The 26,619-nt window shown below is 47.3% G+C and overlaps 1 protein-coding gene across 1 annotated transcript in view; it reads left to right on the plus strand.

The window, feature by feature from the left end:
* ankar (ankyrin and armadillo repeat containing) overlaps positions 1–26,619 on the plus strand; it is a 408,780-nt gene that overhangs the window by 232,591 nt on the left and 149,570 nt on the right. The window contains exon 17 of the mRNA XM_070873696.1: positions 14,373–14,526. Coding sequence (XP_070729797.1) covers positions 14,373–14,526 — 154 coding nt within the window. The remainder of the gene's footprint in view (positions 1–14,372; positions 14,527–26,619) is intronic.

Raw genomic sequence — 26,619 nt, forward strand, 5'->3', positions numbered from 1 at the left:
GTGAACTTGTGGGAGACACTCCTAACCTGGACTTTCAGGTATAAAAGGGGAAGCTCCACCCACCTTCATCACTTGAGGTCTTGGTAATAAAGGTAACTGGTCACAGAGTGACCTTCTCTCAAGTATGGGCCTCGTGTGCATTTATACTGTATAGTAAGGACATACCAAAAATGATGGAAGGAGTCATCAACAGTGCTATCAAGAGGCACTTATTCACGAATAGCCTCCTTACCGATGCGCAGTTTGGGTTCTGCGAGGCTGGCTCAGCTCCAGATCTTATTACAGCCTTGATCCAAACATGGACAAAAAGATTTGATATCCAGAGGTGAGATGAGAGTGACTGCCCTTGACATCAAGGCAGCATACCTATGGCCCCAAAGAGGACTAGTAAAACTATAGTCGATGGGGAAAACTCTACACTGGTTGGAGTCATAGCTAGCACAAAGGAATATGGTTGTTGTTGTTGGAGGTTAATCATCTCTGCCTCAGGATATCACTGCAGGAGTTCCTCAGGGTGGCATTCTCGCCCCAGCTAGTTTCAGCTCTAGAGCCTCTCCATCAGCTACAAGGCACAAGTCAGGAGTGTGATGGAAGAACTTGCCTAGATCGATGCAGCTGCAAAAACATTTAAGAACCTCTGCACCATCCAGGACAAAGCAGTCCACTTGATCGTTAGCCCATCCATTAGGGGGACTTCAATGATTCTAATATAGACCGGGATAATAATAGTATAAATGACAGAAATGGGGAAAAATTTCTGAAGTGTGTTCAGAAGAACTTTCTTGATCAGTATGTTTCCAGTCCAACGAGAAAGAAGGCATTGCTGGGTTTGGTTCTGAGGAATGACATGGGTCAAGTGGAGCAAATGTCAGTAGGAGGACATTTAGGGACTGTGATCACAGTATTATAAGGTTTAGATTAGCTATGGAAAAGGACAGGGAGCAATCTAGTGTAAAAATACTTAATTGGACGATAGCAAATTTCAGTGGATTGGGAACGGGTAAATTGGAATCAAAGATTGGCAGACAAAACTGTAATCAAACAATGGGCTGCCTTTAAAGAAGAAATGGTTCTGGCACAGTTGAGGTACATCCCCATGGGAGGCAAAGGTAGGGCAACTAGAGCCAGAGCTCCCTCGATAACATAGAAGCTAGAGAGTCAACTCTGTGGCTCAGTGGGTAGCACACTCACCTCTGAGTTTGAAGGTTTTGGGTTCAAGTCCCACTACAGGTACTTGAGCACATAAATCAAGGCTGACACTCCAGTAGAATGCTACACTGTCGGAGGTGCCATTTTTCAGATGAGAAGTTAAACCGAGACCCCATCTGCTCTCTCAAGTGGCCGTAAAAGATCCTGTGGCACAATTTTGAAGACGAGCAAATGAATTATCCCTAGTGTCCTGGTCAATATTTATCCCTCAATCAATGTAAGAAAACAGATTATCTGGTCATTATCACATTGCTGTTTTTGGGAGCTTGCTATGCGCAAGTTGGTTGCCGCATTTCTCACATTAGATCAGTGACTACACTCCAAAAGTACTTCATTGACTGTAAAGTACTTTGACACATTTGGTGGTCGTAAAAGGCGCTATATAAATGCAAGTCTTTCTTTAAGGTGAAGAACGCGTATGACAAATGTCACGTTGAGAACACAAGTGAGTTTCAGGCTGAATATAGAAAGTTCAAAGGGGAAGTGAAAAAGAAAATAAGAGGGGCAAAGAGAGATTATGAGAATAGATTGACAGCTAACATAAAAAGGAATTCAGAAGTCTTCTCTAGGCATATAAATAATAAATGGGTGGGACTGATTAGGGACCAAAAAGGAGGCCTACGCATGGAGGCAGAGGGCATGGCTGAGGCATTAAATGAGTACTTTGCATCTGTCTTCACCAAGGAGGAAGATGCTGCCAAAGTCATAGTGTAAGAGGAAGTAGTCAAGATACTGGATGAGATAAAAATTGATAAAGAGGAAGTAGTAGAAAGGCTGTCTGAACTTAAAGTTGATAAGTCACCAGGACCAGATGGGATGCATCCTAGGATGCTGAAAGAAAGAAAAGAAAGGCTTGCATTTATATAGCACCTTTCACGACCACTGGGCATCTCAAAGCTCTTTACAACCAATTAGTACTTTTGGAATGTAGTCACTGTTGTAATGTGGGAAACGCAGCAGCCAATTTGCACACAATCAAGTTCCCACAAACAGCAATGTGATATTGATCAGATAATCTGTTTTAAGTTTTGTTGATTGAGGGATAAATATTGGCCAGGACACTGGGGATAACTCCCCTGCTCTTCTTCAAAATAGTGCCATGGGATCTTTTATGTCCACTTGGGAGAGCAGACCTTGGTTTAATGTCTCATCCGAAAGACGGCACCTACTGACAGTGCTGCACACCCTCAGTACTGCACTGGAGTGTCAGCTTATATTTTTTGTGCTCAAGTCCCTGGAGTGGGAGATGAACCCACAACCTTCTGACCCAGAGGTGAGAGTGTTACCCACTGAGCCACAGCTGACGGAGGTTATGGAGGAAATCTCAGAAGTACTCGCCGTAATCTTCCAATGCTCCTTAGATACGGAATGATGTCAGAGGACTGGAGAATTGCAAATCTTACACCCTTGTTCAAAAAGGATAGACCCAGCATCTACAGGCCAATCAGTTCAACCTCGGAAGTGGGGAAGCTTTTGGAAACGATAATCAGGAACGAAGCTAACAATCACTTGGACAAGTGTAGATTAATTAAGGAAAGCCAGGATGGATTTAGTAAAGGCAAATCGTGTTTAACTAACTTGATTGAGGTTTTTGATGAGATAACAGGGAGAGTTGATGATGGCAATGCGGTTGATGTGATGCATATGGACTTCCAAAAGGCTTTTGATAAATTGCCACATAATAGACTTGCCAGCAAACTTGAAGCCCATGGAATAAAAGGGACAGTAGCAGCATGAATACAAAATTGACTAAGTAACAAGAAACAGAGAGTAGTGGTAAACGGTTGTTTTTCGGACTGAAGGTAGGTATTCAATGGTGTTCCTCAGGGATAGGTACTAGGACCACTGTTTTTTTTTATATATATTAATAACATAGGGTTCAATTTTCCCCAGTTATCTGCGCCCTTTTTTTGGTGAGTGCCGTTTTTTTTGGAGTAAATCAAAATCTTCAAGTTTCCCCAAAGTTTCTGTGCCAGCGTAACTCAGTTAGGAACGATTCTTTTTGGTTAGGATTTTTTTGCATCATAATGTAACCTGATGTCTGCACCAGTTTTTCACATTTAAGCAAGTTTGGTCAACTTACATTTTTCCTAGGACAGCGTATATGACCACTCCCAAAAAACCTTCTGGGTACTTAAAGAAAAAGTAGCGCACATTAAAAAATCGTGCAGAAAGACGCCATTGTTTTTAGGCGAAGGTTTGGAGGGAGTCAAGAAGGCAAAGAATATGCATCATGAAGCTTAATTTTTGCAAGTCAAAAGGGAGAAAATGGAAGTCTAATGCAATTTTTTAATTTTAGATTTTTTTCAAAGTACCATGCCACCACCGAACGTTTCCTCATTTGGCTCGCGGGTCAGAGCATCGGCCAGCAGAATAGTTCCTTCACCCAGACACAGAGGCTTGGGGCTCGGCTTCAAAAGAAGGCCGGGGAGTGGTGAGGTGGGGTTGAAGCCAAACTGAACTGCCAGCCACTTATATAAGGGATGAGAACCCTTATGCTATATAGCAGCTTTAAAAGAAGCCTGGGGTGGGTGGTGGAAGCCGAACCCCTGTGTCCGGGTGAGGGAGTGATTCTGCCGGCTGACTCTCGAGCCCAGTGAGGAGACATTCGGTGGTGGAGTGGTACTTTGAAAAACATCAAAAATTAAACAATTGCATTAGACTTAGTCTCTTCATTGAATGCCTAGCTTCCTGTTCTAAGCAAGCCTATTGCACATGCACAGACCAGGGTGTGGTCCGTGCTAAGGAGTCCATCTTGGGGAGAGAAGAAAGAAGATGTGAGTGCTTTGTCCTACTGTTTTGAACTTCTTGCAAAGCTACAATTAAATTATGGGGGCAATACGGAGGAGAAGATTGATTAGACATCATCACCTGAGGAACCTCAGAGCGCGTAGGATGATGGGCAGGAGGCTTTGCCCACATTGGTTATTTCGAGACAGGTGTTCATACCTGCATCTGAGTGATGCAGACTGTGTGAGAAGGCTGCATTTCCGCAAAGAAGTTGTAACTGAGATCTGTGAGATCTGTGAGACCTGCACCCTAGAAGCGTCAGGAGGACTGCTTTGTCAGTTGAAGTAAAGGTTACAGCTGCACTTTCATTTTATGATCTGGATCATTCCAGGCCACAACTGAGGATGTGTGCGCCATTTCTCAACATGCAACACATATCTGCATTCGGCAGGTGACTGCTGCACTATATGCCGGGAGGAATGACTACATAATGGTTCCCATGAGCACTCAGGCAATGCGTGACAAGACTGTAGGCTTCTTCAGGATTGTTGGCTTCCCAAAGGTACAGGGCTGCATTGATTGTAACCACATCACCTTGCGAGCACCTTTTGGAGGATTCCGAAATGTACAGGAACAGCAAAGGCTTCTGTGATGACATGTATCGCATCATGGCAGTTAATGCAAGATACCCTGGGAGCACCCATGATGCGTTTATCCAACACGACAGCGCTATATAAGCCATGATTCAGCAGCAGCCAGATTGGCAGAGCTGGCTGCTGGGGGACAAAGGATACAGCCTTGCCACCTGGCTCACGTCATCCCTATGCGTAACCTGGACGGAAACTGACCGGGAATACAACATGTTGCACATTATGATGTGCAGCATAATAGAGAGGACCATTGGCATCCTGAAGCAGCATTTCCGATGCCTGGACCATTCCGGAGGCTACTTGCAATACTCCCCTGAGATTGTTGGTCAATTCACTGTTGTCTGCTGTATGCTGCACAACTTAGCCATCTGAGGTGAGAATGGCTGATGATGAGGAGGAAGATGTAGATGATGATGAGGAGGAGGAGGAGGAGAATGAGTCCATGCTTCCTGAATGCGGAGCACGACGGTGGAGGAGGGTGGGCCGTCGTGCCCCTTTAACAATTGCTCAAGCCTTGAACCAGCAGCTCATCCGTGAACGCTTTGCTGCCTGAAGGCTAAGCGGCCACTATTCCAAAAGGACCATATTTACTGTTCTATAATGTTGTGTTGTGTTAATGGAACAAATAATGAAAACGATTCTTCTTTAGTTCAAAAAGTTGTGTTAATAAGGGAACAAATAATGTAAATGATTCAATTATAATTTAAAATATATTTTATTCAAAAGTTTAACATTTGTTTGCACTTAACTTTAAAGTATTCAGTTAAGATCAATTACAAATTTAAGATCACTTACAAATGTTAAGATCACTTACAAACTTTTAAACTTGTAAATTTACATCACTTACAAAAAGCTGTTAATTTGGGAACAGTTACAATGGTAACAACAATAATAACAACAACAACAACAACAACAACAGCAGCAGCAGCAGCAGCAACAAAGAAAGACTGCACCCATCTCTCCTCCACCTTATTCTAAGGCCGCTCACTGCGCTTGGGCTTGGTGACTCCAGCCCTGCCCGCAGGCGGTGGCGTAGCATTTCTTGGGTTGGTACCAAGCTTATTCTTTCGAGCATCTCAGGTAATGCTTGATGGGGTGTGGGCAGGCGGTAATGTGGAAGGCCCGGCTTGGGCCTCTTCAGAGGTTGGTCTAGGGATTGGAGTGAGAGTGGCAGTTGATTCCGTCAATGGCCGTGGGGTCTGGGCGTGTTCCCTTATTGCAGCAGTTACCTCCAACATTCCCTCTCTTATGTGCACCGACAGCGTCTCAACTACCTGCAACATTCCCTCCCTCATGTTCACCGACAGTGTTCCCATTTCTCGTGAGAGTGTTGTTACTTCTCCTAACAGTCCTGATACCTCATCACCCGCCCCACTGATGATGTCCAGGAGTGATCGCATAAGGTCAATGCTCCCCACTCATTGCCATCATCTGAACCACATCTGTCACATCCTGCACCTCAGGAGAGTGCAGTCGAGCTCTCCTTCCCCTCCTCACCCTGGATGTGGCTCGTAACATCCCACTGGGACTCGCAGCTTCAGACGGTGGGGCCCTGGATGTGCCTCACTGCACCCCACTGGAACCGGCAGCCTCACACTGTATGAAACCATGGAATGTCCCAACATTCGTACCACTGAGGAAAGGGGCTGGCACCTCAATGGACAGCAGCAGCACCTTCTCCAGCATGAGTACAACAGTGGGGGGCTTCATCCTCCCCGTCCACCTCCCCCTCACCCCCATGTCTTTGTCTGGAAGCTGGGATTGGAAGATGTTCTCCTTGTCAGGCTCGTTCGCGTCTGAATCTTCTGCATCAGCTTCAGCCTCGTCAGGGTTGGCCTCAAGTTCTGAAAAATATAACAGAACAGACAAATGGTTAACAGCAGAGGAGGGGGCAGGGTGGGTGGCATGAGTAGGCTCACACAGCGCAGGCAGCAGGCTCTTTTGAAGAACAGCGATGAATGATAGCACATTGCATCAACCGAAGCATAGCTGACAGAGACATCCCCATGAACCGAAGCATGGCCAGCCCACGCAGTACTTAACTTTTAACAAAGCCAGAATTTGCAGGTCTTACCCTCTGCCTCGAGTGTGGGCCCAGCTTGTGCAGTGGTCGTTGCTTTTCTCCAGGCAGGACCCATCAAAGCATCGACCATGTCTTCCAAGGGTGTCATTGGCTGCAGATTTGCCGGGCCTCCCCTTGTTCGAGTTCTCTCTCTTTCTTTTGCTGTGTGTCACCTTCCCCTACAAAGATGAAAATATAACTTTTTAGAGAGGGTGTCTTTCTGTTGGGTGGGATATACAATTCAAGTGAATAAATGAAAATATGACTTACATTAACTACTTTGACCAAGGTCCTGCCACTTCTTTTGGCACTGGCCTCCGGACTTCGGGGTGGTCACCATTGCACAGTAATCTTGTGCAAGTTGGTTCCAGTGTTTCTTCATTTCTTTTGGTGAAACTTTTATGTGACCTCTGCTGGTATCCAGCTCATGCCATCTGGCCGCAATTACAGTAACCAGTGAATCCACTTCCTCTTGTGAGAAATTCTTGGTCCTTGAACCACATTGCATATTGCAGCTCCAATTTTTTCCACTGAGAATTAAAGTTCTCGCACACAACTGGCTCTTTAAAAATGACTGACTGAAGACCGGGAGGTGTACTGGACATGTGCGTCCATAGCATGCACAGAAAGGGGGGGACCATCCTTTTTTCGGCGCAGACATTAGGCTCCACCGTGCCCCCTCCCCCCCCCGCCCCCGAAGCTAAAGGACAGGCTGCGCGGTGCCAATTTCAAAAATTAGAACGGGAAAACTTTCAAGTTATTTTATTGGAGTAGTCAAGGCGGAAAAAAAACATGCGTAACTCTTCAAATACTCCAAAAAACAACATTGGGGAAAATTGAGCCCTTAGACTTGGGAGTACAGGGCTCAATTTCAAAATTTGTAGATCACACAAAACTTGGAAGTATAGTGAATAGTGAGGAGAATAGTGATAGACTTCAAGAAGACATAGATAGTCAGGCTGGTGAAATGGCTGGATGAAATTTAATGCAGAAAAGTGCAACGTGATACATTTTGATAGGAAGAATGAGGAGCGGCAATATAAACTAAAGGATACAATCCTAAAGGGAGTGCATGAACAGAGAGACCTCGGGATATATGTGCACAAATCGTTGAAAGTGGCAGGGCAGGTTGAGAAAGTGATTAAAAAAGCATACGTGATCCTGGGCTTCGTAAATAGAGGCATAGAAAGCGTGGAAGTTATGATGAACCTTCATAAAACACTGGTTCAGCTTCAACTGGAGTATTGTTTCAAATTCTGGGCACCGCACTTTAGGAAGGATGTGATGGCCTTATACTGGATGCAGAAAAGATTTACAAGAATGATTACAGAAATGAGCGTCTTCAGTTACGTGGATAGACTGGAGAAGCTGGGGTTGTTCTCGTCACACCAAAGAAGGTTGAAAGGAGATTTGATAGAGGTATTCAAAATCATGAGGGGTCTAGACAGAGTAGATAGAGAGAAACTGTTCCCAATGGCTGAAGAGTCGAGAACCAGAGGACACAGATTTAAGATGATTGACAAAAGAACCAAAGGCAACATGAGGGAAAAAATGTTATGCAGTGTGTGGTTAGTTTTATGTCTCAAATAAAGCAACGTGAGTGAGTACTGTAGACGTGAGTAAGTGTGACCTTAGTCTCTTTATTCTGACTCCAGAGTGCCAGCACAACATGCGAGGCCTGCTTATGTACAGTGCTCCCAAGGGATGCTGGGATCCCTTGCGATGCCAAAAGATGTGCCCTCTGGTAGCGGTAGAATGCTGGTTATAGGGTGTTGCATACATAACATCACTCCCCCACAAAGTCAATAGTACAGTTATTTACATGGTGAGACGATCTGGGGCTTTCCGTTCCCTAGTTGATCGTCTCAGTACAAACACAGGTGCAAATGAGTTGGTTGGGCCTTTGCTGGGCGGCTGCACAGCTGACCTTGCTGGGCTGCTGGGGATGATGAGTTCAGCTTTGTGATCAACCGTGATGTCGGTTGCCACTTGTGTGTGTATCGGAGGGTCGAAGTTGGTGGTGTCCTCTTCAGGTTGCTCGTGGCTGTCTGTGAATCACAGTTTGGTTTGGTCCAAATGCTTTCTGCAAGTTAGTCCATTTGAAAGTTTGACCTCAAATACCCTACTCCCTTCTTTGGCTATGACAGTGCCAGCGAGCCATTTGGGACCATGTCCATAGTTGAGTACAAATACAGGGTTGCAAATTTGCACGATCATGGTCCATGCTTTGTTGATGCCGCCTGCCCTCGACATGATCATGGAGATCAAGGTGTACTAGAGAGAGCCTTGTTTGGAGTGCCCTTTTCATGAGCAGTTCGGCAGGGGGAAGCCACCGCATTGAGCGAGTGGGGTCTTGTGCGATAGCTGAGCAGGACTCGGGACAGGCAGGTCTGCAAGGAGCCTTCCGACCCACATTTCAAGCTTTGCTTGATGGTTTGATGGTTTGGACTGTCCGTTCTGCCTGGCCGTTAGATGCGGGCTTGAACGGGGCAGATGTGATGTGCTTGATCCCATTGCGGGTCATGAATTTTTTGAATTCAGTGCTGGTGAAGCACGGCTCATTGTCACTGACAAGGACATCAGGCAGGCCGTGCATGGCAAACATGGCTCGTAGGCTTTCAATGGTGGCAGTGGACGGGCTTGCAGACATTATTACACACTCAATCCATTTTGAATAAGCATCCACAGCAACCAGAAACATTTTGCCTACAAACGGGCCAGCAAAGTCAACGTGGATCCTAGACCACGGTTTGGAGGGCCCTGACCACAAACTTAGCGGTGCCTCCCTGGGTGCATTGCTCAGTTGAGAGCAAGTGTTGCATTGGCGCACGCAAGACTCCAAATCTGAGTTGATGCCGGGCCAGCACACATGGGATCTGGCTATAGCTTTCATCATTACTATGTCTGGGTGGGTACTGTGTAGGTAGCGTATGAACATTTCCCTGCCTTTCTTAGGCAAAACCACGCGATTACCCCACAAAAGACAGTTCGCCTGTATGGACATTTCGTCTTTGCGCCGCTGCAAAGGCTTGAACTCTTCATGCATCTCCGCCGGAATGCTGGACCAGCTCCCATGGAGGACACGATTTTTTACCAAGGACAGTAAAGGATCCTGGCTGTTCCAGGTGCTGATCTGGCGGGCCGTAATGGGTGACTTTTCGTTTTCAAATGCATTCATCACCAAGAGCAAGTCTGCAGGCTGTGCCATTTTCACCCCAGTGGTGGGCAATGGTAGCCGACTGAAAGCATCAGCGCAGGTCTCTGTGCCTGGCCTGTGGCAAATTACATAGTTATATGCAGACAGCGTCAGCACCCAATTTTGGATGCGAGCAGAGGCATTGGTATTGATACCTTTGCTCTCTGAGAATAGTGATATGAGCGGCTTATGATCAGTTTTTAACTCGAACTTAAGCCCAAACAGATACTGGTGCTTTTTTTTTAACCCCATAAACGCATGTCAGAGCTTCTTTTTCAATCATGCTGTAGGCCCTTTCGGCCTTGGACAAACTCCTGGACGCATAAGCGACCGGTTGCAATGTTCCCGATTCGTTTGCTTGTTGTAACACACACCCGATCCCGTATAAAGATGTATCGCAAGCTAGCACTAAACGTTTACATGGGTCATACAGAACAAGCAGTTTGTTGGAACATAACAGATTTCTGGCTTTCTCAAAAGCAGTCACTTGTGATTTCCCCCATACCCAATCATCTCCCTTGCATAGCAATGTGCGCAGGGGTTCTAGCAAGGTGCTTAATCCGGGTAGTAAATTACCAAAATAATTGAGGAGTCCCAGGAACGACCGCAGCTCCTTCACATTCTGTGATCTCGGCGCGTTCTTGATGGCCTCCGTCTTGGCGTCGGTGGGTCTGATGCCGTCTGCCGCGATTCTTCTCCCTAAGAACTCGACTTCTGGCACCAGGAAAACATACTTCGAGCATTTCAACCTGAATCCCCTACGATCTAGCTAACTTAGAACCTCTTCCAGGTTCTGCAAGTATTCGATGGTGTCCCGACCTGTGATCAATATGTCGTCTTGGAAAACCACGGTGCACGGAACCGACTTTAGCAGACTCTCAATGTTCCTTTGAAAAATAGCTGCGGCTGATCGAATCCCAAACGGGCATCTACTGTAGATGAACAGATCTTTGTGTGTGTTGATGCAGATGAGGCCTTTCAAAGATTCCGCCAACTCCTGCATCATGTAGGCTGAGGTCAGGTCCAACTTGGTGAACGTCTTCCCACCTGCCAGTGTCGCAAATACGTCATCTGCCTTGGGTAGCAGGTACTGGTCCTGCAGCGAAAAACAGTTAATCGTTACTTTATAGTCCCACAAATTCTGACCATACCATCGCCCTTGAGAACCGGAACAATCGGACTGGCCCACTCGTTGAACTCAACCGGCACCACAATGCCCTCTCGTTGCAGCCTGTCGACGGACGAAAGTGCTCGGATGTCGTTCCAGTTCTAGCGGATTTTTCCCAGCCAGCTTCTGCCGAACAGTGTGGGGCCATCTCCTGGTACAATCCATAGTGATAGTTCGTGCACTTCTCCATCATAGGAGACTTTTACTGCTGCACTGCCAATTACAGGGATCAGCTCTTTAGTGTAAGTTCTCAGCTTGGTATGAATAGGGCTCAACTTGGGCCTTTGTGCCTTGTTGCAGCACAGCCTCTCAAAGGCCTTTTTGCTCATGATAGACTGACTTGCACCCATTCTCAATTCCATGGATACTGGAATTCCATTCAGTTCAACTTTTAACATGATCGGTGGACATTTTGTGGAGAAGGTGTGTACCCTGTACACTTCTGCCTCCTCGGTTCGAGTCTCTAGTTCAGTTTGATCCGCCATGGATCGGTCTTCCTCTGCAATGTGGTGGTTTGCAGGGTTTGCAGCTCGTCTGCACATTCGCTGGAGGTGTCCCATTGTTCCACAGGCTTTGCACGCATAGTGTTTGAAGCGGCATTGCTGGGCTCGATGATCACCTCCGCAGCACCAACAAGGTGTTAATTGCCTCGCATTCATGATTGATGGGTCATCTGAGATCGTGCAGCTGCAGGTGTGTACATTCTGCCATATACATTCCTGCCTGAAAACGACGTTACTTTGTGTACAGTACTTGCCGATGCATCTTTATGCTGCAAAATTTGTTTAATGTTATCGCTGGTGGACATGAATGCCTATGCTATCGTTATGGCTTTGCTTAGGTTCAGTGTTTCAACAGTCAATAGTTTGTGAAGGATAACCTCATGGCCAGTGCCAAGCACAAAAAGTTTCTTAACTTTTGCTCCAGGAATCCATCGAATTCGCAATGTCCTGCAAGGCACCTTAGTTCGGCGATGTAGCTCGCCACTTCCTGGCCTTCAGACCGTTGACATGTATAAAATCGATACCTTGCCATCAGAACGCTCTCCTTCTGATTTAAGTGCTCCCGGAGCAGCGTACACAGTTCTTCATACAATTTGGTTGTTGGCTTCACCGGAGCAAGAAGATTCTTCATGAGGCCATAGGTTGTTGCCCCGCAGACGGTGAGGAGGATCGCTCTTCATTTGACAGCATTCTCATTCACTTCCAACTCGTTGGCCACGAAGTATTGGCCAAGTCACTCCACGAAGACTTCCCAATCATCATCTTCTGAGAATTTCTCCAGAATACCAACAGTTCTTTGCATTTTCTTGTGATGGTTCATTATCTATTACTCGTCGCCAGTTGCTATGTCTCAAATAAAGCAACGTGACTTAGTAGTGTAGACTTGAGTAAGTGTGACCTTAGTCTCTTTATTCTGACTCCAAAGTGCCAGCGCAGCATGGAAGGCCTGCTTATATACAGTGCTCCCAAGGGATGCTGGGATCCATTGGGATTCCAACAGATGCGCCCTCTGGTGGCGGTTGAATGCTGGTTACAGGGTATTGCATACATAACAGTTAGGATCTGGAATCCACTGCCTGAAAGGGTGATGGAGGCAAACTCAATTGTGGCTCTCAAAAGGGAATTGGATAAGTACCTGAAGGAAAAGAATTTGCAAGGCGACGGGGATAGAGATTAGCTGAAGTGCTCTTGCACAGAGCTGGTATGGGCTCGACGGGCAGAATGGCCTCCTTCTGTACTATAACCATTGTATAATTCTATGATTTTTTCCAACACCTTAAACATCCCACCCTCCACTACTGTGAAGTGTGCACTATCTGCAGGATGTATTACAGCAACTCCCAAACTAACGACATCCACTACCTAGAAGGCCAAGGTAACATCATCACCTTCAGGTTTTACTCTAAGCCACACACCATCCTGACTTCAACATATATTGTCGTTCCTGCATGGTTTCTGGGTCAAAACCCTGGAAAAACAACAACTTGCATTTATACATCATGTTTAATAGGTAGAAAGAAAGATTTGCATTATATAGAGTCATGACCATCGGACATCTCAAAGCACGTTACAGCCAAGGCAGTACTTTTGCAGTGCAGTCACTCTTGCAATGTGGTAGCCAATCTACGCACAGCAAGCTCCCACAAACAGCAATGTGATAATGACCAGGTAAACTATTTTTAGTGATGTTGATTGAGGGATAAATCTTGGCCAGGACACCAGGGATAACTCCCCTACTTTTCTTAAAATCCTGCCATGGGATCTTTTATATCCACCTGAAAGAGCAGACAGGGCCTCGGTTTAACATCGCATCCGAAAGACGGCACCTCCAACAGTGCAGCAATCCCTCCACACTGCACTGGAGTGTCAGCCTAGATTTTTGTACTCAAATCTCTGGAGTGGGTCTTGAATCCACAACCTTCTGACTCAGAGGTAAGTGTGTTACCCACTGAGCCACGGCTGACACTGCAATGTAGTAAAATGCCCTAAGGCACTTCACAAGAGTGTTATCAAACAAAATTTTACATCGAGCCACGAAAGGAGATATTAGGACAGATGACCAAAAACTTGGCCAAAGAGGTAGGTTTTGAGGATCATCTTAAAGAATAAGAGAGAAGTACAGAGGCGGAGAGGTTTAGGAAGGGAAGCCAAAAGCTTAAGCAGCTGAAAGCACGTCCTCCCAATGGTGGAGTGATTAAAATCGGCGATGTGCAAGAGGCCAGAATTGGAGGAACACAGAGATCTCGGAGGATTGTAGCGCTGGAGGAGGTTACAAAGATAGGGAGGGATTGGGCCATGGCGGGATTTGAAAACAAGGATGACAATTATAAAATTGAGGTGTTGCTGGACCGGGAACCAATGTAGGTCAGCAAACTCAGGGGTGATGGGTGAACGGGACTTGATGCGAGTTAGGATACGGGCAGCAGGGTTTTGGATGAGGTCAAGTTTATGGAGGGTGGAAGATTAGAGGCCAGGCAGGAGATGTGGAATAGTCAAGTCTAGAGGTAACAAAGGCATTGATGATGGTAGGAACTTCCTACCTAACAGCATTGTGGAAGTACCTTCATCACAAGGACTGCAGTGGTTCAAGAAGAAGGTTCACCACCACCTTTTCAAGGGAAACTAGGGATGGGTAATAAAAGCTGCCCTTGCTTTTGACTCCCATATCCCCAGAATGAATATATACAATCTTATTACTATATATAGCAAGGTTTGAACTGATTAATAAGTTAGCAAAGTACTTTGTGGCAGATTGGTATATTTAATGCCAGAATTTTGTGAAATGCTTTGAAATCTTTAGATGTGCAGCATTCAAGATGACACAACCACTGTTACTCTGCAATTGTTGCTTCAGGTTTTTGAAATAGAGATCAGAGAGCAAGCAGCAACAGCAATTTGGGCACTAGCAGGACAGACATTGACACAACGAAAAAGGATGGCCAAGGAAATTGGTTATAGTTTGGTCATTGATCTTTTATTATCCTCATCTGATAAAATGCACCATGTCGGTAAGTTGCTGGTTTCTAATAAATGTAATCTTTTCATACATTGGACAATGTAACACTAAGCATAAATTTTTAACATTCAGTTTATTCATGGTAATACAATCTGCTGAGGCACCAATAAGCAGTGTAACAACAATTGGGATGCAGATTTTGGGCCGAAATTGTGTATCGCCGCAGGAGGGTGCTCCACTTCCTCTCTGGGCGGGCTCAGGTGCACGACCCGGGTGAACGTCGGAGTGCTATGTGCCCTCTCTGCACAATACTGACACGTTCCACAGGCCCTCCCATTCTGTTAAAGGGGAGGGATGCTGCGAGCTCTACACGACTCTTGATGGGCCTCCACGGGGCCACCGGGGATGCGGGATGCATTGGCCGTAGCCTGGCACCGAAACGGAGTGCCGGGCTGCACAATCGAGGCACAGACCCCACGAAATCGGCAGAGAAGGGTCCAGATTTCTGCAAAAAAAAGACAACGCACGGCAACATGCACCTCCCCTTTCAGTTTCGCCCCACGTGCTGAGTGCGGCCCAGTTCACAACCTGCGAGATATGCGCTGACATCACCAGTAGCAGCCACACGGAGTGCTGCCCAATTTCTGCCGCGGGGCAAAAATAGGCCACCACGGGGCATAAAGGGGTTGCTGTGCATGGCGATAATCGGCGGAGGCACAGCGGCCCAGGGCGCTAACAACGGGGACTCCACTAACTCCACTAACTCCCACGCAATTTTGCTGGAGCTAGTTACGCACCCTTCCCCAATCCCCTCTCCTCAGACGAAAACACTTTTGCTCCCCGTTAGTGCACCAGTAGAGCCCCCTTTAGTCCCTATGCAAATGAGCTCCAAACCTCAGCTCTATTCCCAGGGGAAGACCGGAGAATTCAGAGTAAGAGCGGTCCATGTATTCTTCTTAGTGGCATTGACAGAGGCCTGGTTGCAGTTTGTCCAACTGTTCAGTCAGCCTCAGATGGTGCACATCAATGTACCAGGGGTCACGGCATAGAGGAATTTCATATGCAGGCGACACGAAATAGAGTAATTTCATAATCTTAGTATTTTTGTTTAAAACACATTCATGGGGGAGAAATTGGCCTGATTTGCACCTCCCGTTAGCGCCTGCGGAGGGCGATAACGGGGTGCTATGGGGTTACCAACTGGGCATGGCGAAATCACCGCTCCCGCAAACTTCCCTGATGGTTTTGCACTGGCGCTAACACTAACCGCCTCACTCTCTTGCGCTCCGGAGATCGTGACGTCATCCAGTGCGCAGCATCCCAGTTCCCACTCCGGATGCAGTATTCGCTCCAGCCCCCTGTAGCATCACTGGGTGTCAACAACGGCAGCTACAGAAGGCATTGTCAACTCGGCTGACCACTTGGGAAGGGCTATTTAAAGGCAGTGGTGGTCAGGTATGGCAACATTTAGTAATCTCCCCAGTGGCGTGTATTTTGCTTTTTTTGGACCCCATGATTCGTCAGCCCAGCCCCCAGTGCTTGGGGCCGTTGTATGCCAGTACAGGTCCCATGTCCCCACAGAGATAGGATGACGATTGACTCAAGCTAACACTGGCCCTTCCCTTTAAGCGAGGGAAGGAGCCTGTACAGATGGCAGCGCTGCACTGAACATTGCTCAGCACTCTGCTGATACCTCACCCTCACTCCCTGTAGTGCTCTAAGGGAAGTGTAGTGCTTGATTTTGCGTTTCTCTTCCCTCTTGGAGAACTAAGGCGGAGGTTCCCGTCAGCTGTCTGGAACAGGTAATTCTTTCTAAAATGTACTTTTAAACCATTGGACTTGCACACGATAATGGAGCTATGGGGTCAGTATTTGGACCACTGCTCATTTTGATATATATTCCTGACCTAATCTTAGGTATAGGGGATATAATTTCAAAATAGAGCCATAAGAGTAAAAAATCAAAGAAGTTATGCTAAACCTTTATAAATCACTGGTTAGTCCTTAGTTGGAGTATTGTATCCAGTTCTGTGCAACACACTTTAGGAAGGATGTCAAGGCTTTGGAGAAGGTGCAGAAGTGATTTATGAGAATGATACCAGGGATGATGGACTTCATTTAAGTGGAAAGACTAGAGACGCTGGGATTGTTCTCCTTAGAGATGGTTAAGAGGAAATGTAATAATGATGTCTAAAATTAAGATGGCTTTGATAGAGTAGATAAGGAGAAAGTGTGTCCAGTAGCAGAAGGGCAGTAATCAGAGGACACAGATTTAAGATAATTGGCAAAAGAATCAGAGGGAAGGTTGGTATATATGTGGAATTGTATTTACTCTGTACAGTCACCAGAGGGCTCATACCCTGGAGTCCCAAGGGATCCCATAATCCCTTGCGAGCACAGGTATTTAAGGAGGCTTCACTGGTTGGAAAGGCACTCTGGAGACCGGCAATAAAAGACTACGGTCACACTTTACTTTGAGCTCACAGTGTTCAGTCTGACTGTTTGTCCATACACAACAACTGGCGACGAGATACAGATAGCGAACCCAAAGATGCAGAGAACAGTGGGCATCCTGGAGAAATTCTCGGAGGGAGATGATTGGGAAACATTTGTGGAGCGACTTGACCAATACTTCGTGGCCAACGAGCTAGATGGGGAAGAGAGCACTGCCAAATGAAGGGTGATCCTCCTCACCGTTTGTGGGGCACCAACGTATGGCCTCATGAAGAATCTGCTCACTCCAGCGAAACCCACGGAGAAATCATACGAGGATGTGTGCACGCTGGTCCGAGAGCATTTGAACCCGAAGGAAAGCATTCTGATGGCGAGCTACCAGTTCTACACCTCCAAAAGGTCTGAAGGCCAGGAAGTAGCGAGTTATGTCGCCGAGCTAAGATGCCTTGCAGGACATTGCGAATTTGAAGGACATTTGGAGCACATACTCAGAGACTTTTTCGTACTTGGCATTGGCCACGAAACCATACTTCGCAAACTTTTGACTGTAGAGACCCAAACCTTGAGTAAGGCCATAGCGATAGCCCAGGCATTCATTGCCACCAGTGACAATACGAAGCAAATCTCTGAGCACACAAGTGCTGCGACAAGTACTGTGAACAAAGTGATGTTGTTTTCGAAATGTAACATACAGGGCAGGTCACACATACCTGCAGCTGCACGCCCGCAGATGACTCAGAGTCCAACAACAAGGGTGATGAATGCAAGGCCATTAACATCTTGATGGCACTGCGGAGATGATCATCATTTCCATTCATGCCGATTCAAAGAGTACGTTTGCAAGGGCTGTGGAACAATGGGACACTTCCAACAAGTGTGCAGGTGAGCTACAAAGCCTGTTAAACCTGCAAACCACCATGTTGCAGAGGAGGACAGAACCACAGAGGATCACGACGAACCAGAGCCTCGGATTGAGGAGGCAGAGGTACATGGGATACACACATTCACCAAAAATTGGCCCCCGATAATGCTGAACGTTGAACTAAATGGACTCCTGGTGTGAATGGAGCTGGACACGGGCGCAAACCAGTCCATCATGGGCAAAAAGATTTTTGAAAGCTTGTAGTGCAACAAAGCATCAAGGCCAGTCTTAACTCCAGTTCGCACAAAACTAAGAACTTACACAAAAGAACTGATTCCTGTAATCGGTAGTGCTACCATAAAGCGTGAAGCACTTTCACACAGGTAGGAACATGGTTTATTTAATCTTTTAATGAAACTGTTCTACCTGAGTCGAACTGCAGAAAACTAAATGTGGTGAATTCCGATTTCTAAGATACTCCGTTCTACACCAGTTGCTCCTAAAAATCAGGAGCAAATCATGTGGAAACTTGGGGCCATAGTGTGCCCAGGTCTTAAACAAATTTCCTTCGCTGTTCAAACCAGGCATCGGCAATTCCAAGGAGCAAAAGTGCAGATCCACCTAATTCCGGGGGCACGACCAATCCGTCACAAGGCGAGAGCAGTACCGTACATGATGAGAGAAAGGGTAGAGATCGAGCTATACTGGCTGCAAAGAGAGGGCATCATTTCATCGATCAAGTTCAGCGAGTGGGCCAGTCCTATCGTCCCAGTCCTCAAGGGAGACGGCACCGTCAGAATCTATGGCGATTACAAAGTAACTATCAATTGTTTCTCCCTGCAGGACCACTACCCACTACCAAAGGTCGATGACCTCTTTGCAACGCTCGCAGGAGGAAAGACGTTCACGAAGCTGGATCTGACTTCAGCCTACACGGCACAGGAACTGGAGGAATCATCGAAGGCCCTCAACTGCATCAACATGAACAAAGGTCTTTTTGTTTATAACAGATGCCCATTTGGAATCCGATCAGCGGCAGCGATATTCCAGAGAAACATTGAAAGTTTACTGAAGTTGATCCCGCACACTGTGGTCTTCCAGGACAACATCTTGGTCACAGGTCGGAACACAGTCGAGCACCTGCAGAACCTGGAGGAGGTTCTTATTCGACTCAAACATATGGGGCTCAGGTTAAAACACTCAAAATGCGTTTCCTGGCACCTGAAGTGGAGTTCCTGGGAAGGAGGATTGCGGTGGATGGCATCAGTCCCACCAACGCGAAGGCGGAGGCAATCGAGAACGCACCAAGGCCACAGAACGTGACGGAGCTGCGGTCGTTTCTGGGACTCTTGAACTACTTTGGTAACTTCTTACCGGGTCTCAGCACACTGCTAGAACCACTACATGTCTTACTACGAAAATGGGGCGAATGGGTTTGGGGCAAAAGCCAAGAAAATGCCTTTGTAAAAGCGAGAAAATTGTTATGCTCAAACAAATTGCTTGTGTTGTATGATGCATGTAAGCGTTTGGTACTAGCATGTGATGCGTCGTCATATGGCGTTGAGTGTGTATTGCAACAAGCTAATGATTTCGGGAAACTGTAACCGGTTACTTATGCATCCAGAAGTCTGTCTAAGGCTGAGACAGCCTACAGCATGATTGAGAAAGAAGCATTAGTGTGTGTCTATGCTTTGAAGAAAATGCACCAATACCTGTTTGGGCTAAAATTCACTGACCATAAGCCACTTATATCCCTGTTTTCCAAGAGTAAAGGGATAAATACCAATGCATCGGCCCGCATCCAGAGATGGGTGCTCATGTTGTCCGCATACAACTACGCCAACTGCCACAGGCCAGGCACAGAAAACTACGCCGATGCTCTCAGTAGGCTGCCATTGCCCACCACAGGGATGGAAATGGCGCAACCCGCAGATTTAGCCATGGTTATGGAAGCATTTGAGAGTGAGCAATCACCCGTCACTGCCCGACAGATGAAAACCTGGACAAGCCAAGACCCCTTAGTATCTCTAGTCAAAAGCTGTGTGCTTCACGGGAGCTGGTCCAGTGTCCCAGTGGAAATGCAGTAAGAGATAAAGCCTTTCCAGCAGCGCAAAGATGAAATGTCTATACAGGCAGACTGTCTTCTGTGGGGCAATCGAGTACTGGTCCCCAAGAAGGGCAGAGACAACTTCATCAATGACCTCCACAGTACCCACCCAGGCATCATAATGATGATAGCCAGATCCGACGTGTGGTGGCCCGGTATCGATGCGGACTTATCATCCTGCGTTCACAGATGTAATACATGCTCGCAGTTAAGCAATGTACCCAGGGAGTTGCTGCTAAGTTTATGGTCTTGGCCCTCCAAACCGTGGTCTAGGGTACACGTCGACCAAGCAGGCCTGTTCTTGGGTAAAATGTTCCTTGTGGTTGTAGATACGTATTCCAAGTGGATTGAATGAGATAATGTTGGCTCGCACATCCGCTGCCACTACTGAAAGCCTGCGGGCCATGTTTGCCACTCACGGCTTACCCGATGTCCTAGTGAGCGACAACGGGCCATGTTGGAACTGGTGCTCTCCACTCTCCCGTCCTGCGACAGTTGGAACTGGTGCTCTCCACTCTCTGCCCTGTGATAGTTGGAACTGGTGCTCTCCACTCTCCCGTCCTGTGACAGTTGGAACTGGTGCTCTCCACTCTCCCGTCCTGTGACAGTTGGAACTGGTGCTCTCCACTCTCCCGTCCTGTGACAGTTTGAACTGGTGCTCTCCACTCTCCCGTCCTGTGACAGTTTGAACTGGTGCTCTCCACTCTCTGTCCTGTGACAGTTTTAACTGATGCTCTCCACTCTCATGAATGCACCGAGACCACAGAACGTGACGGAGCTGCGGTCATTACTGGCACTCCTCAATTATTTTGGTAATTTCCTACCCGGGTTAAGCACCTTGCTAGAACCCCTACATGTGTTGCTACGCAAGGGAGATGACTGGGTATGGGGGAAATCACAAGAGACTGCTTTTGAGAAAGCCAGAAATCTGTTATGTTCCAACAAACTGCTTGTTCTGTATGACCCATGTAAACGTTTCACTCTAGCTTGTGATTGTGTCTTCGTACAGGGTCGGGTATGTGTAACAACAAGCAAACAAATCGAGAACATTGCAACTGGTTGCTTATGCGTCCAGGAGTTTGTCCAAGGCCGAAAGGGCATACAGCATGATTGAAAAAGAAGCTCTGGCATGCGTTTACAGGGTTAAAAAAAATGCACCAGTTTGGGCTTAATTTCAAGTTAGAAACTGACCATAAGCCATTCATATCGCTATTCTCAGTGAGCAAAGGTATTAACACCAATGCCTCTGCTCGCATCCAAAGATGGGCGCTCACGCTGTCTGCATATAAGTATGTAATTTGCCACAGGCCAGGCACAGAGAACTGCGCTGATGCTCTTAGTCGGCTACCATTGCCCACCACCAGGATGGAAATGGCACAGCCTGCAGACTTGCTCTTGGTGATGGATGCATTTGAAAATGAAAAGTCACCCATTACGGCCCGCCAGATCAGCACCTGGACCAGCCAGGATCCTTTACTGTCCCTGGTAAAAAACTGTGTCCTCCATGGGAGCTGACCCAGCGTCCCAGCGGAGATGCATGAAGAGATCAAGCCGTTGCAGTAGCGCAAAGACGAAATGTCCATACAGACGGACTGACTTTTGTGGCATAATCGTTGGTTTTGCCTAAAAAAGGCAGGGAAACGTTTGTACGCGACCTACACAGTACCCACCCAGGCATAGTAATGATGAAAGCTATAGCCAGATCTCATGTGTGGTGGCCCGGCATCGACTCAGATTTGGAGTCTTGTGTGCACCAATGCAACACTTGCTCTCAACTGAGCAATGCACCCAGGGAGGCACCGCTAAGTTTGTGGTCATGGCCCTCCAAACCGTGGTCTAGGATCCACGTTGACTTCGCTGGCCCGTTTCTGGGCAAAATGTTCTTGGTTGTTTTGGATGCTTATTCAAAATGGATTGAGTGTGTAATAATATCTGTAAACATGTCCACTGGCAAAAACCTACGAGCCATGTTTGCCACGCACGACCTGCCTGATGTCCTTGTCAGCGACAATGGGCCGTGCTTCACCAGCGCTGAATTCAAGTAATTCATGACCCGCAATGGGATCAAGCACGTCACATCTACCCCGTTCAAGCCCGCATCTAACAGCCAGGCAGAACGGGCAGTCCAAACCATCAAGCAAAGCTTGAAACGCATGTCGGAAGGCTCCCTGCAGATCCGCCTGTCCCGAGTCCTGCTCAGCTATCACACAAGACCCCACTCGCTGCTGAACTGCTGGTGAAAAGGGTACTCAAAACAAGGCTCTCTCCAGTACACCCTGATCTCCATGATCATGTCGAGGGCAGGCGGCATCAACAAAGCATGTACCATGATCGCGTAAATTTGTCACGCGATATTGAAGTCAATGACCCTGTATTTGTACTCAACTATAGACATGGTCTCAAATGGCTTGCTGGCACTGTCGTAGCCAAAGAAGGGAGTAGGGTATTTGAGGTCAAACTTGCAAATAGACTAACTTGCAGAAAGCATTTGGACCAAACCAAACTGCGATTCACAGAAGTCATAAGCAACCTGAAGAGGACACCACCAACTTCGACCCCCTGATACACGCACAAATGGCAACCGACATCACGGTTGACCACGAAGCTGAACTTATCATCCCCAGCAACCCAGCAAAGCCAGCTGCGCAGCATTCCAGCGAAGGCCCAACCAACTTACCTGCACCTGTGTTTGTACCGAGACGATCGACTAGGGAGCGGAAAGCCCCAGATCGTCTCACCCTGTAAATAAGTGTACTATTGACTTTGGGGGGTAGTGATGTTATGTATGCAACACCTTGTAACCAGCATTCTATGGCCACCAGAGGGCACATCTGTTGGAGTCCCAAGGGATCCCAGCATCCCTTGAGAGCACTGTATATAAGCAGGCTTCCCATGCTGTGCCAGTACTCTGGAGTCAGAATAAAGAGACTAGGGTACACTTACTCAAGACTACAGTACTCAGCCACATTGCTTTATTTGAGACATAACAGAGACGAAGTCCCGTCTTCACACTGAGGACACTTTCCATCATGTTGTGTGACACTGCCACTGTGCTAAATGGGATAGATCAGAACAGATCTAGCAGCTTGGCATCCATAAGGCGCTGTGGGGGTCATCATGATCAGCAACAGAAGTATTGTATTCCACCATAATCTGTAACCTTCTGGCTCAGCATATCCATCACTATACCATTACCATCAAGCCAGAGGACCAACAATGGTTCAAGAGAATGCCAGAAGCAACTCTAGGCATACTTAAAAATGAAGTGCTAACCTGCAACACAGGACTACATACATGCTGAACAGCGGAAATAACCTGCTATAGACAGAGCTGAGAGATCCTACAACCAACGGATCATATCAAAGCTCTGTAGTCCTGCCACATCCAGTCGTGAAAGGTGGAGCGCAATTAAACAACCAATGGGAGAAGGAGGCTGCATGAACAGCCCCATCTTCAATGATGGCGGAGCCCAGCACGTGAGTGCAAAAAGCAAGGGTGAAGCATTTGCATCCATCTTCAGCTAGAAGTGCCGAATGGATGACCATGTTGGCCTCTCCCTAAGGTTCCCACCATCACAGAAGTCAGTCTTCAGCCACTTCGACTTATTCTATGTGCTATCAAGAAATGTGTTGAATGCAGAGGATATAGCAAAGGCTGCGGGCTCTGACAACATCCCTGCTGTAATGCTGACTTGCGCTCCAGAATTAGCCACACCTCTAGCAAAGCTAGAGCAACACTGCAACACTGGCATCCTTAGATAATGAAGCAGTTCATGCTCACATGCAGCAAGACCTAGATGATATTCAGATTTGGGCTGATAAGTGACAAGTAACATTTGCGACAAACAAATGCCAGGCAATGACTATCTCCAACAAGAGAAAGTCTAACTACTGCCCCTTCACATTCAACGGAATTACCATCGCCAAATCCCCCACCATTAACATCCTGGGGGGTGTCATCATTGACCAGAAACTTAACTGGACCAGCCACATAAATCCTGTGGCTACAAGAGCAGGTCAGAGGCTGGGAATTCTGTGGCGAGTATCACACCTCCTGCCTCCCCTAGGTCTTTCCATCATCTACACAGCACAAGTCAGGTGTGTGATGGAACACTCACCACTTACCTGGATGAGTGCAGCTCCAACAACACTGAAGAAGCTTGATACACTCCAGGGAAAAGCAGCCCACTTGATTGCCACCCCATCCACCACCTTAAATATTCACTCCATCCGGCGTACTCTGGCTGCTGTGTGTCCCATCTACAAGCAGCAACTCGCCAAGGCTTCTTCGACAGCACCTCCCAATCCCGCGCTCTCTACCACCTAGAAGGACAAGGGCAGCAGGTGCATGGGAACACCACCACCTCCAAGTTCCGCTCACACACCATCCTGACTTGAAAATATATCACCATTCCATCATCGTCGCTGGGTCAAAATCCTGGAACTCCCTAACAGCATTGTGGGAGTACCTTCTTCTTCTTAGGCAGTCCCTCGGAGTCGAGGATGACTTGCTTCCACACTAGTATGAGTTCTCAGGTGACTAATAAGTCCAATGCGGGACCTACAGTCTCTGTCACAGGTGGGGCAGATGGTGGTTGAAGGGACAGGTGGGTGGAGTGCTTGGGTTGTCATCCGCTCCTTCCGCTTTTTGCGCTTGGCTTCCGCTTGCTCCCAGCGAAGAGACTCGAGGTGTTCAACGCCTTCCTGGATGCTTCTCCTCCACTTTGAGCAGTTTTGGGCCAGGGATTCCCAGGTGCCAGAGGGGATGTTGTACTTTTTCAAGGAGGCTTTGAGAGTGTCCTTGAAACATTTCCTCTACTCACCTGGGACTCACCTGCTGTGTCAGAGCTCTAAGTAGGGCACTTTGATTTGGGAGTCTAGTATCGGGCATGCAGACGATGTGGCCCATCCATCGGAGCTAATTGAGCGTGGTCAATGCTTCGATGCTGGGGATGTTGACCTGAATGAGAACACTGACGTTGGTGCGCCTATCCTGCCAATGGATTTTCAAGATCTTGCAGAGTTGGTGGTACTTCTCCAGTGCTTTGAGGTGCCACTGTACATAGTCCATGTCTCTGAAGCATATAGGAGGGTGGGTATCATATCTGTAGACCATGAGCTTGGTGCCAGGTTTGAGGTCCTGGTCTTTGAACACTCTTTTCCTCAGGCGACCGAAAGCTGCACTGGCGCACTGAAGATGGTGTTGGATTTTGCCCTTGTTGATAGTAGGCTCCCGAGGTATGGAAGATGTTCCATGTTGTCCGAGGCCTCGTCATGGATTTTCATAATCGGGGAGCAGTGCTGTGTGGCGGGGGCAGGTTGGTTGAGGACCTTTATCTGTTTAGTGTAAAGCCCATACTCTCGTATGTTTCGATGAAGGTGTTGACGATGGTTTGGAGTTCGATTTCCAAGTGTGCACAAACTCAAGTGTTGTCTGCATACTGTAATTCAATGACAGAGGATGAGACGACCTTGGATCTGGACTGGAGATGACGGAGGTTGAACAATTTCCCGTTTGTTCTGTAGATTAGCTCCACTCCAGCGGGGAGCTTATTGAGGGTGAGATGGAGCATTGCTGCATCACAGCTTACACGTTATTGTGGAGCAGATGGAGGATGGTGACAAACTTTTGAGGGCAGCCAAATTTGTGGAGGGTACTCCATAATCCTTCACCGTTGAGTGTCGAAGGCCCTTGTGAGGTCAAAGAAGGCCATGTACAGAGGTTGCCTGGATGAGCCCAGCTCAACACAATGCAAGGAAACCAGCCCGCTTGATGGCCAACCCATTCACCACCTTAAACATTTACTCCATCTGGTGCACCCTGGCTGCTGTATGTCCCATCTACAAGATGTACTGCAGCAACTCGCCATGGCTTCTTTGACTGCACCTCCCAATCCCACACTCTCTACCATCTAGGAGGACAAGGGCAGCACGTGTATGGGAACACCACCACCTCCAAGTTCCCCTCCAAGTCACACACCATCCTGACTTGGAAATATATTACCATTCCATCATCGTCGCTGGGTCAACATCCTGGTACTCCCTGTCTAAGTACCAACAACAACAACTTCTATTTATACAAGTAATGTAGTGAAACAGCCCCAAGGTGCTTCACAGGAGCATTATGAGCTAGAAAATTTGACACCAAGCTGTATATGGAGAGATTAGGGCAGGTGATCAAAAGCTTGGTCAAAGAGGTAGGTTTTAAGGAGCGTCTTGAAGGAGAGGCAGAGAGGCAGAGAGATTTAGGCAGGGAATTCCAGAACTTAGGCCCTAGGCAAGAGAAGGCACGGCCAAGAATGGTTGAGTGATTATAATCAGGGATGCTCAACAGGGCAGAATTAAGGGAGCGCAGACATCTCGGGAGGTTGTGGGGCTGGAGGAGATTACAGAGATGGGGGGTGCGAGGACATGGAGGGATTTGAAAACAAGTATGAGAATTTTAACCAGAAGCTAATGTAGGTCAGCAGACACAGGGGTGATGGGTGAGCGGGACTTGGTGCGAGTTAGGACACGGGCAGCCGAGTTTTGGATCACCTCTAGTTTACGTAGGTCCACAGCGACCACATCTGCAGCAAGTGTCTGCAGCTCAAGGAACTTCAGCTCCATGTTGATGAGCTGGAGTCCGAGCTGCAGACACTACGACATATCAGTGAGCGGTAGAGTTACCTGGACGCTGTATTCCAGGACGCAGTCACACCCCTTAGATTAATTAATTAAAAT

The sequence above is a fragment of the Pristiophorus japonicus genome, chromosome 3 (assembly GCF_044704955.1).
Source record: "Pristiophorus japonicus isolate sPriJap1 chromosome 3, sPriJap1.hap1, whole genome shotgun sequence".
Taxonomy (NCBI): domain Eukaryota; kingdom Metazoa; phylum Chordata; class Chondrichthyes; family Pristiophoridae; genus Pristiophorus; species Pristiophorus japonicus.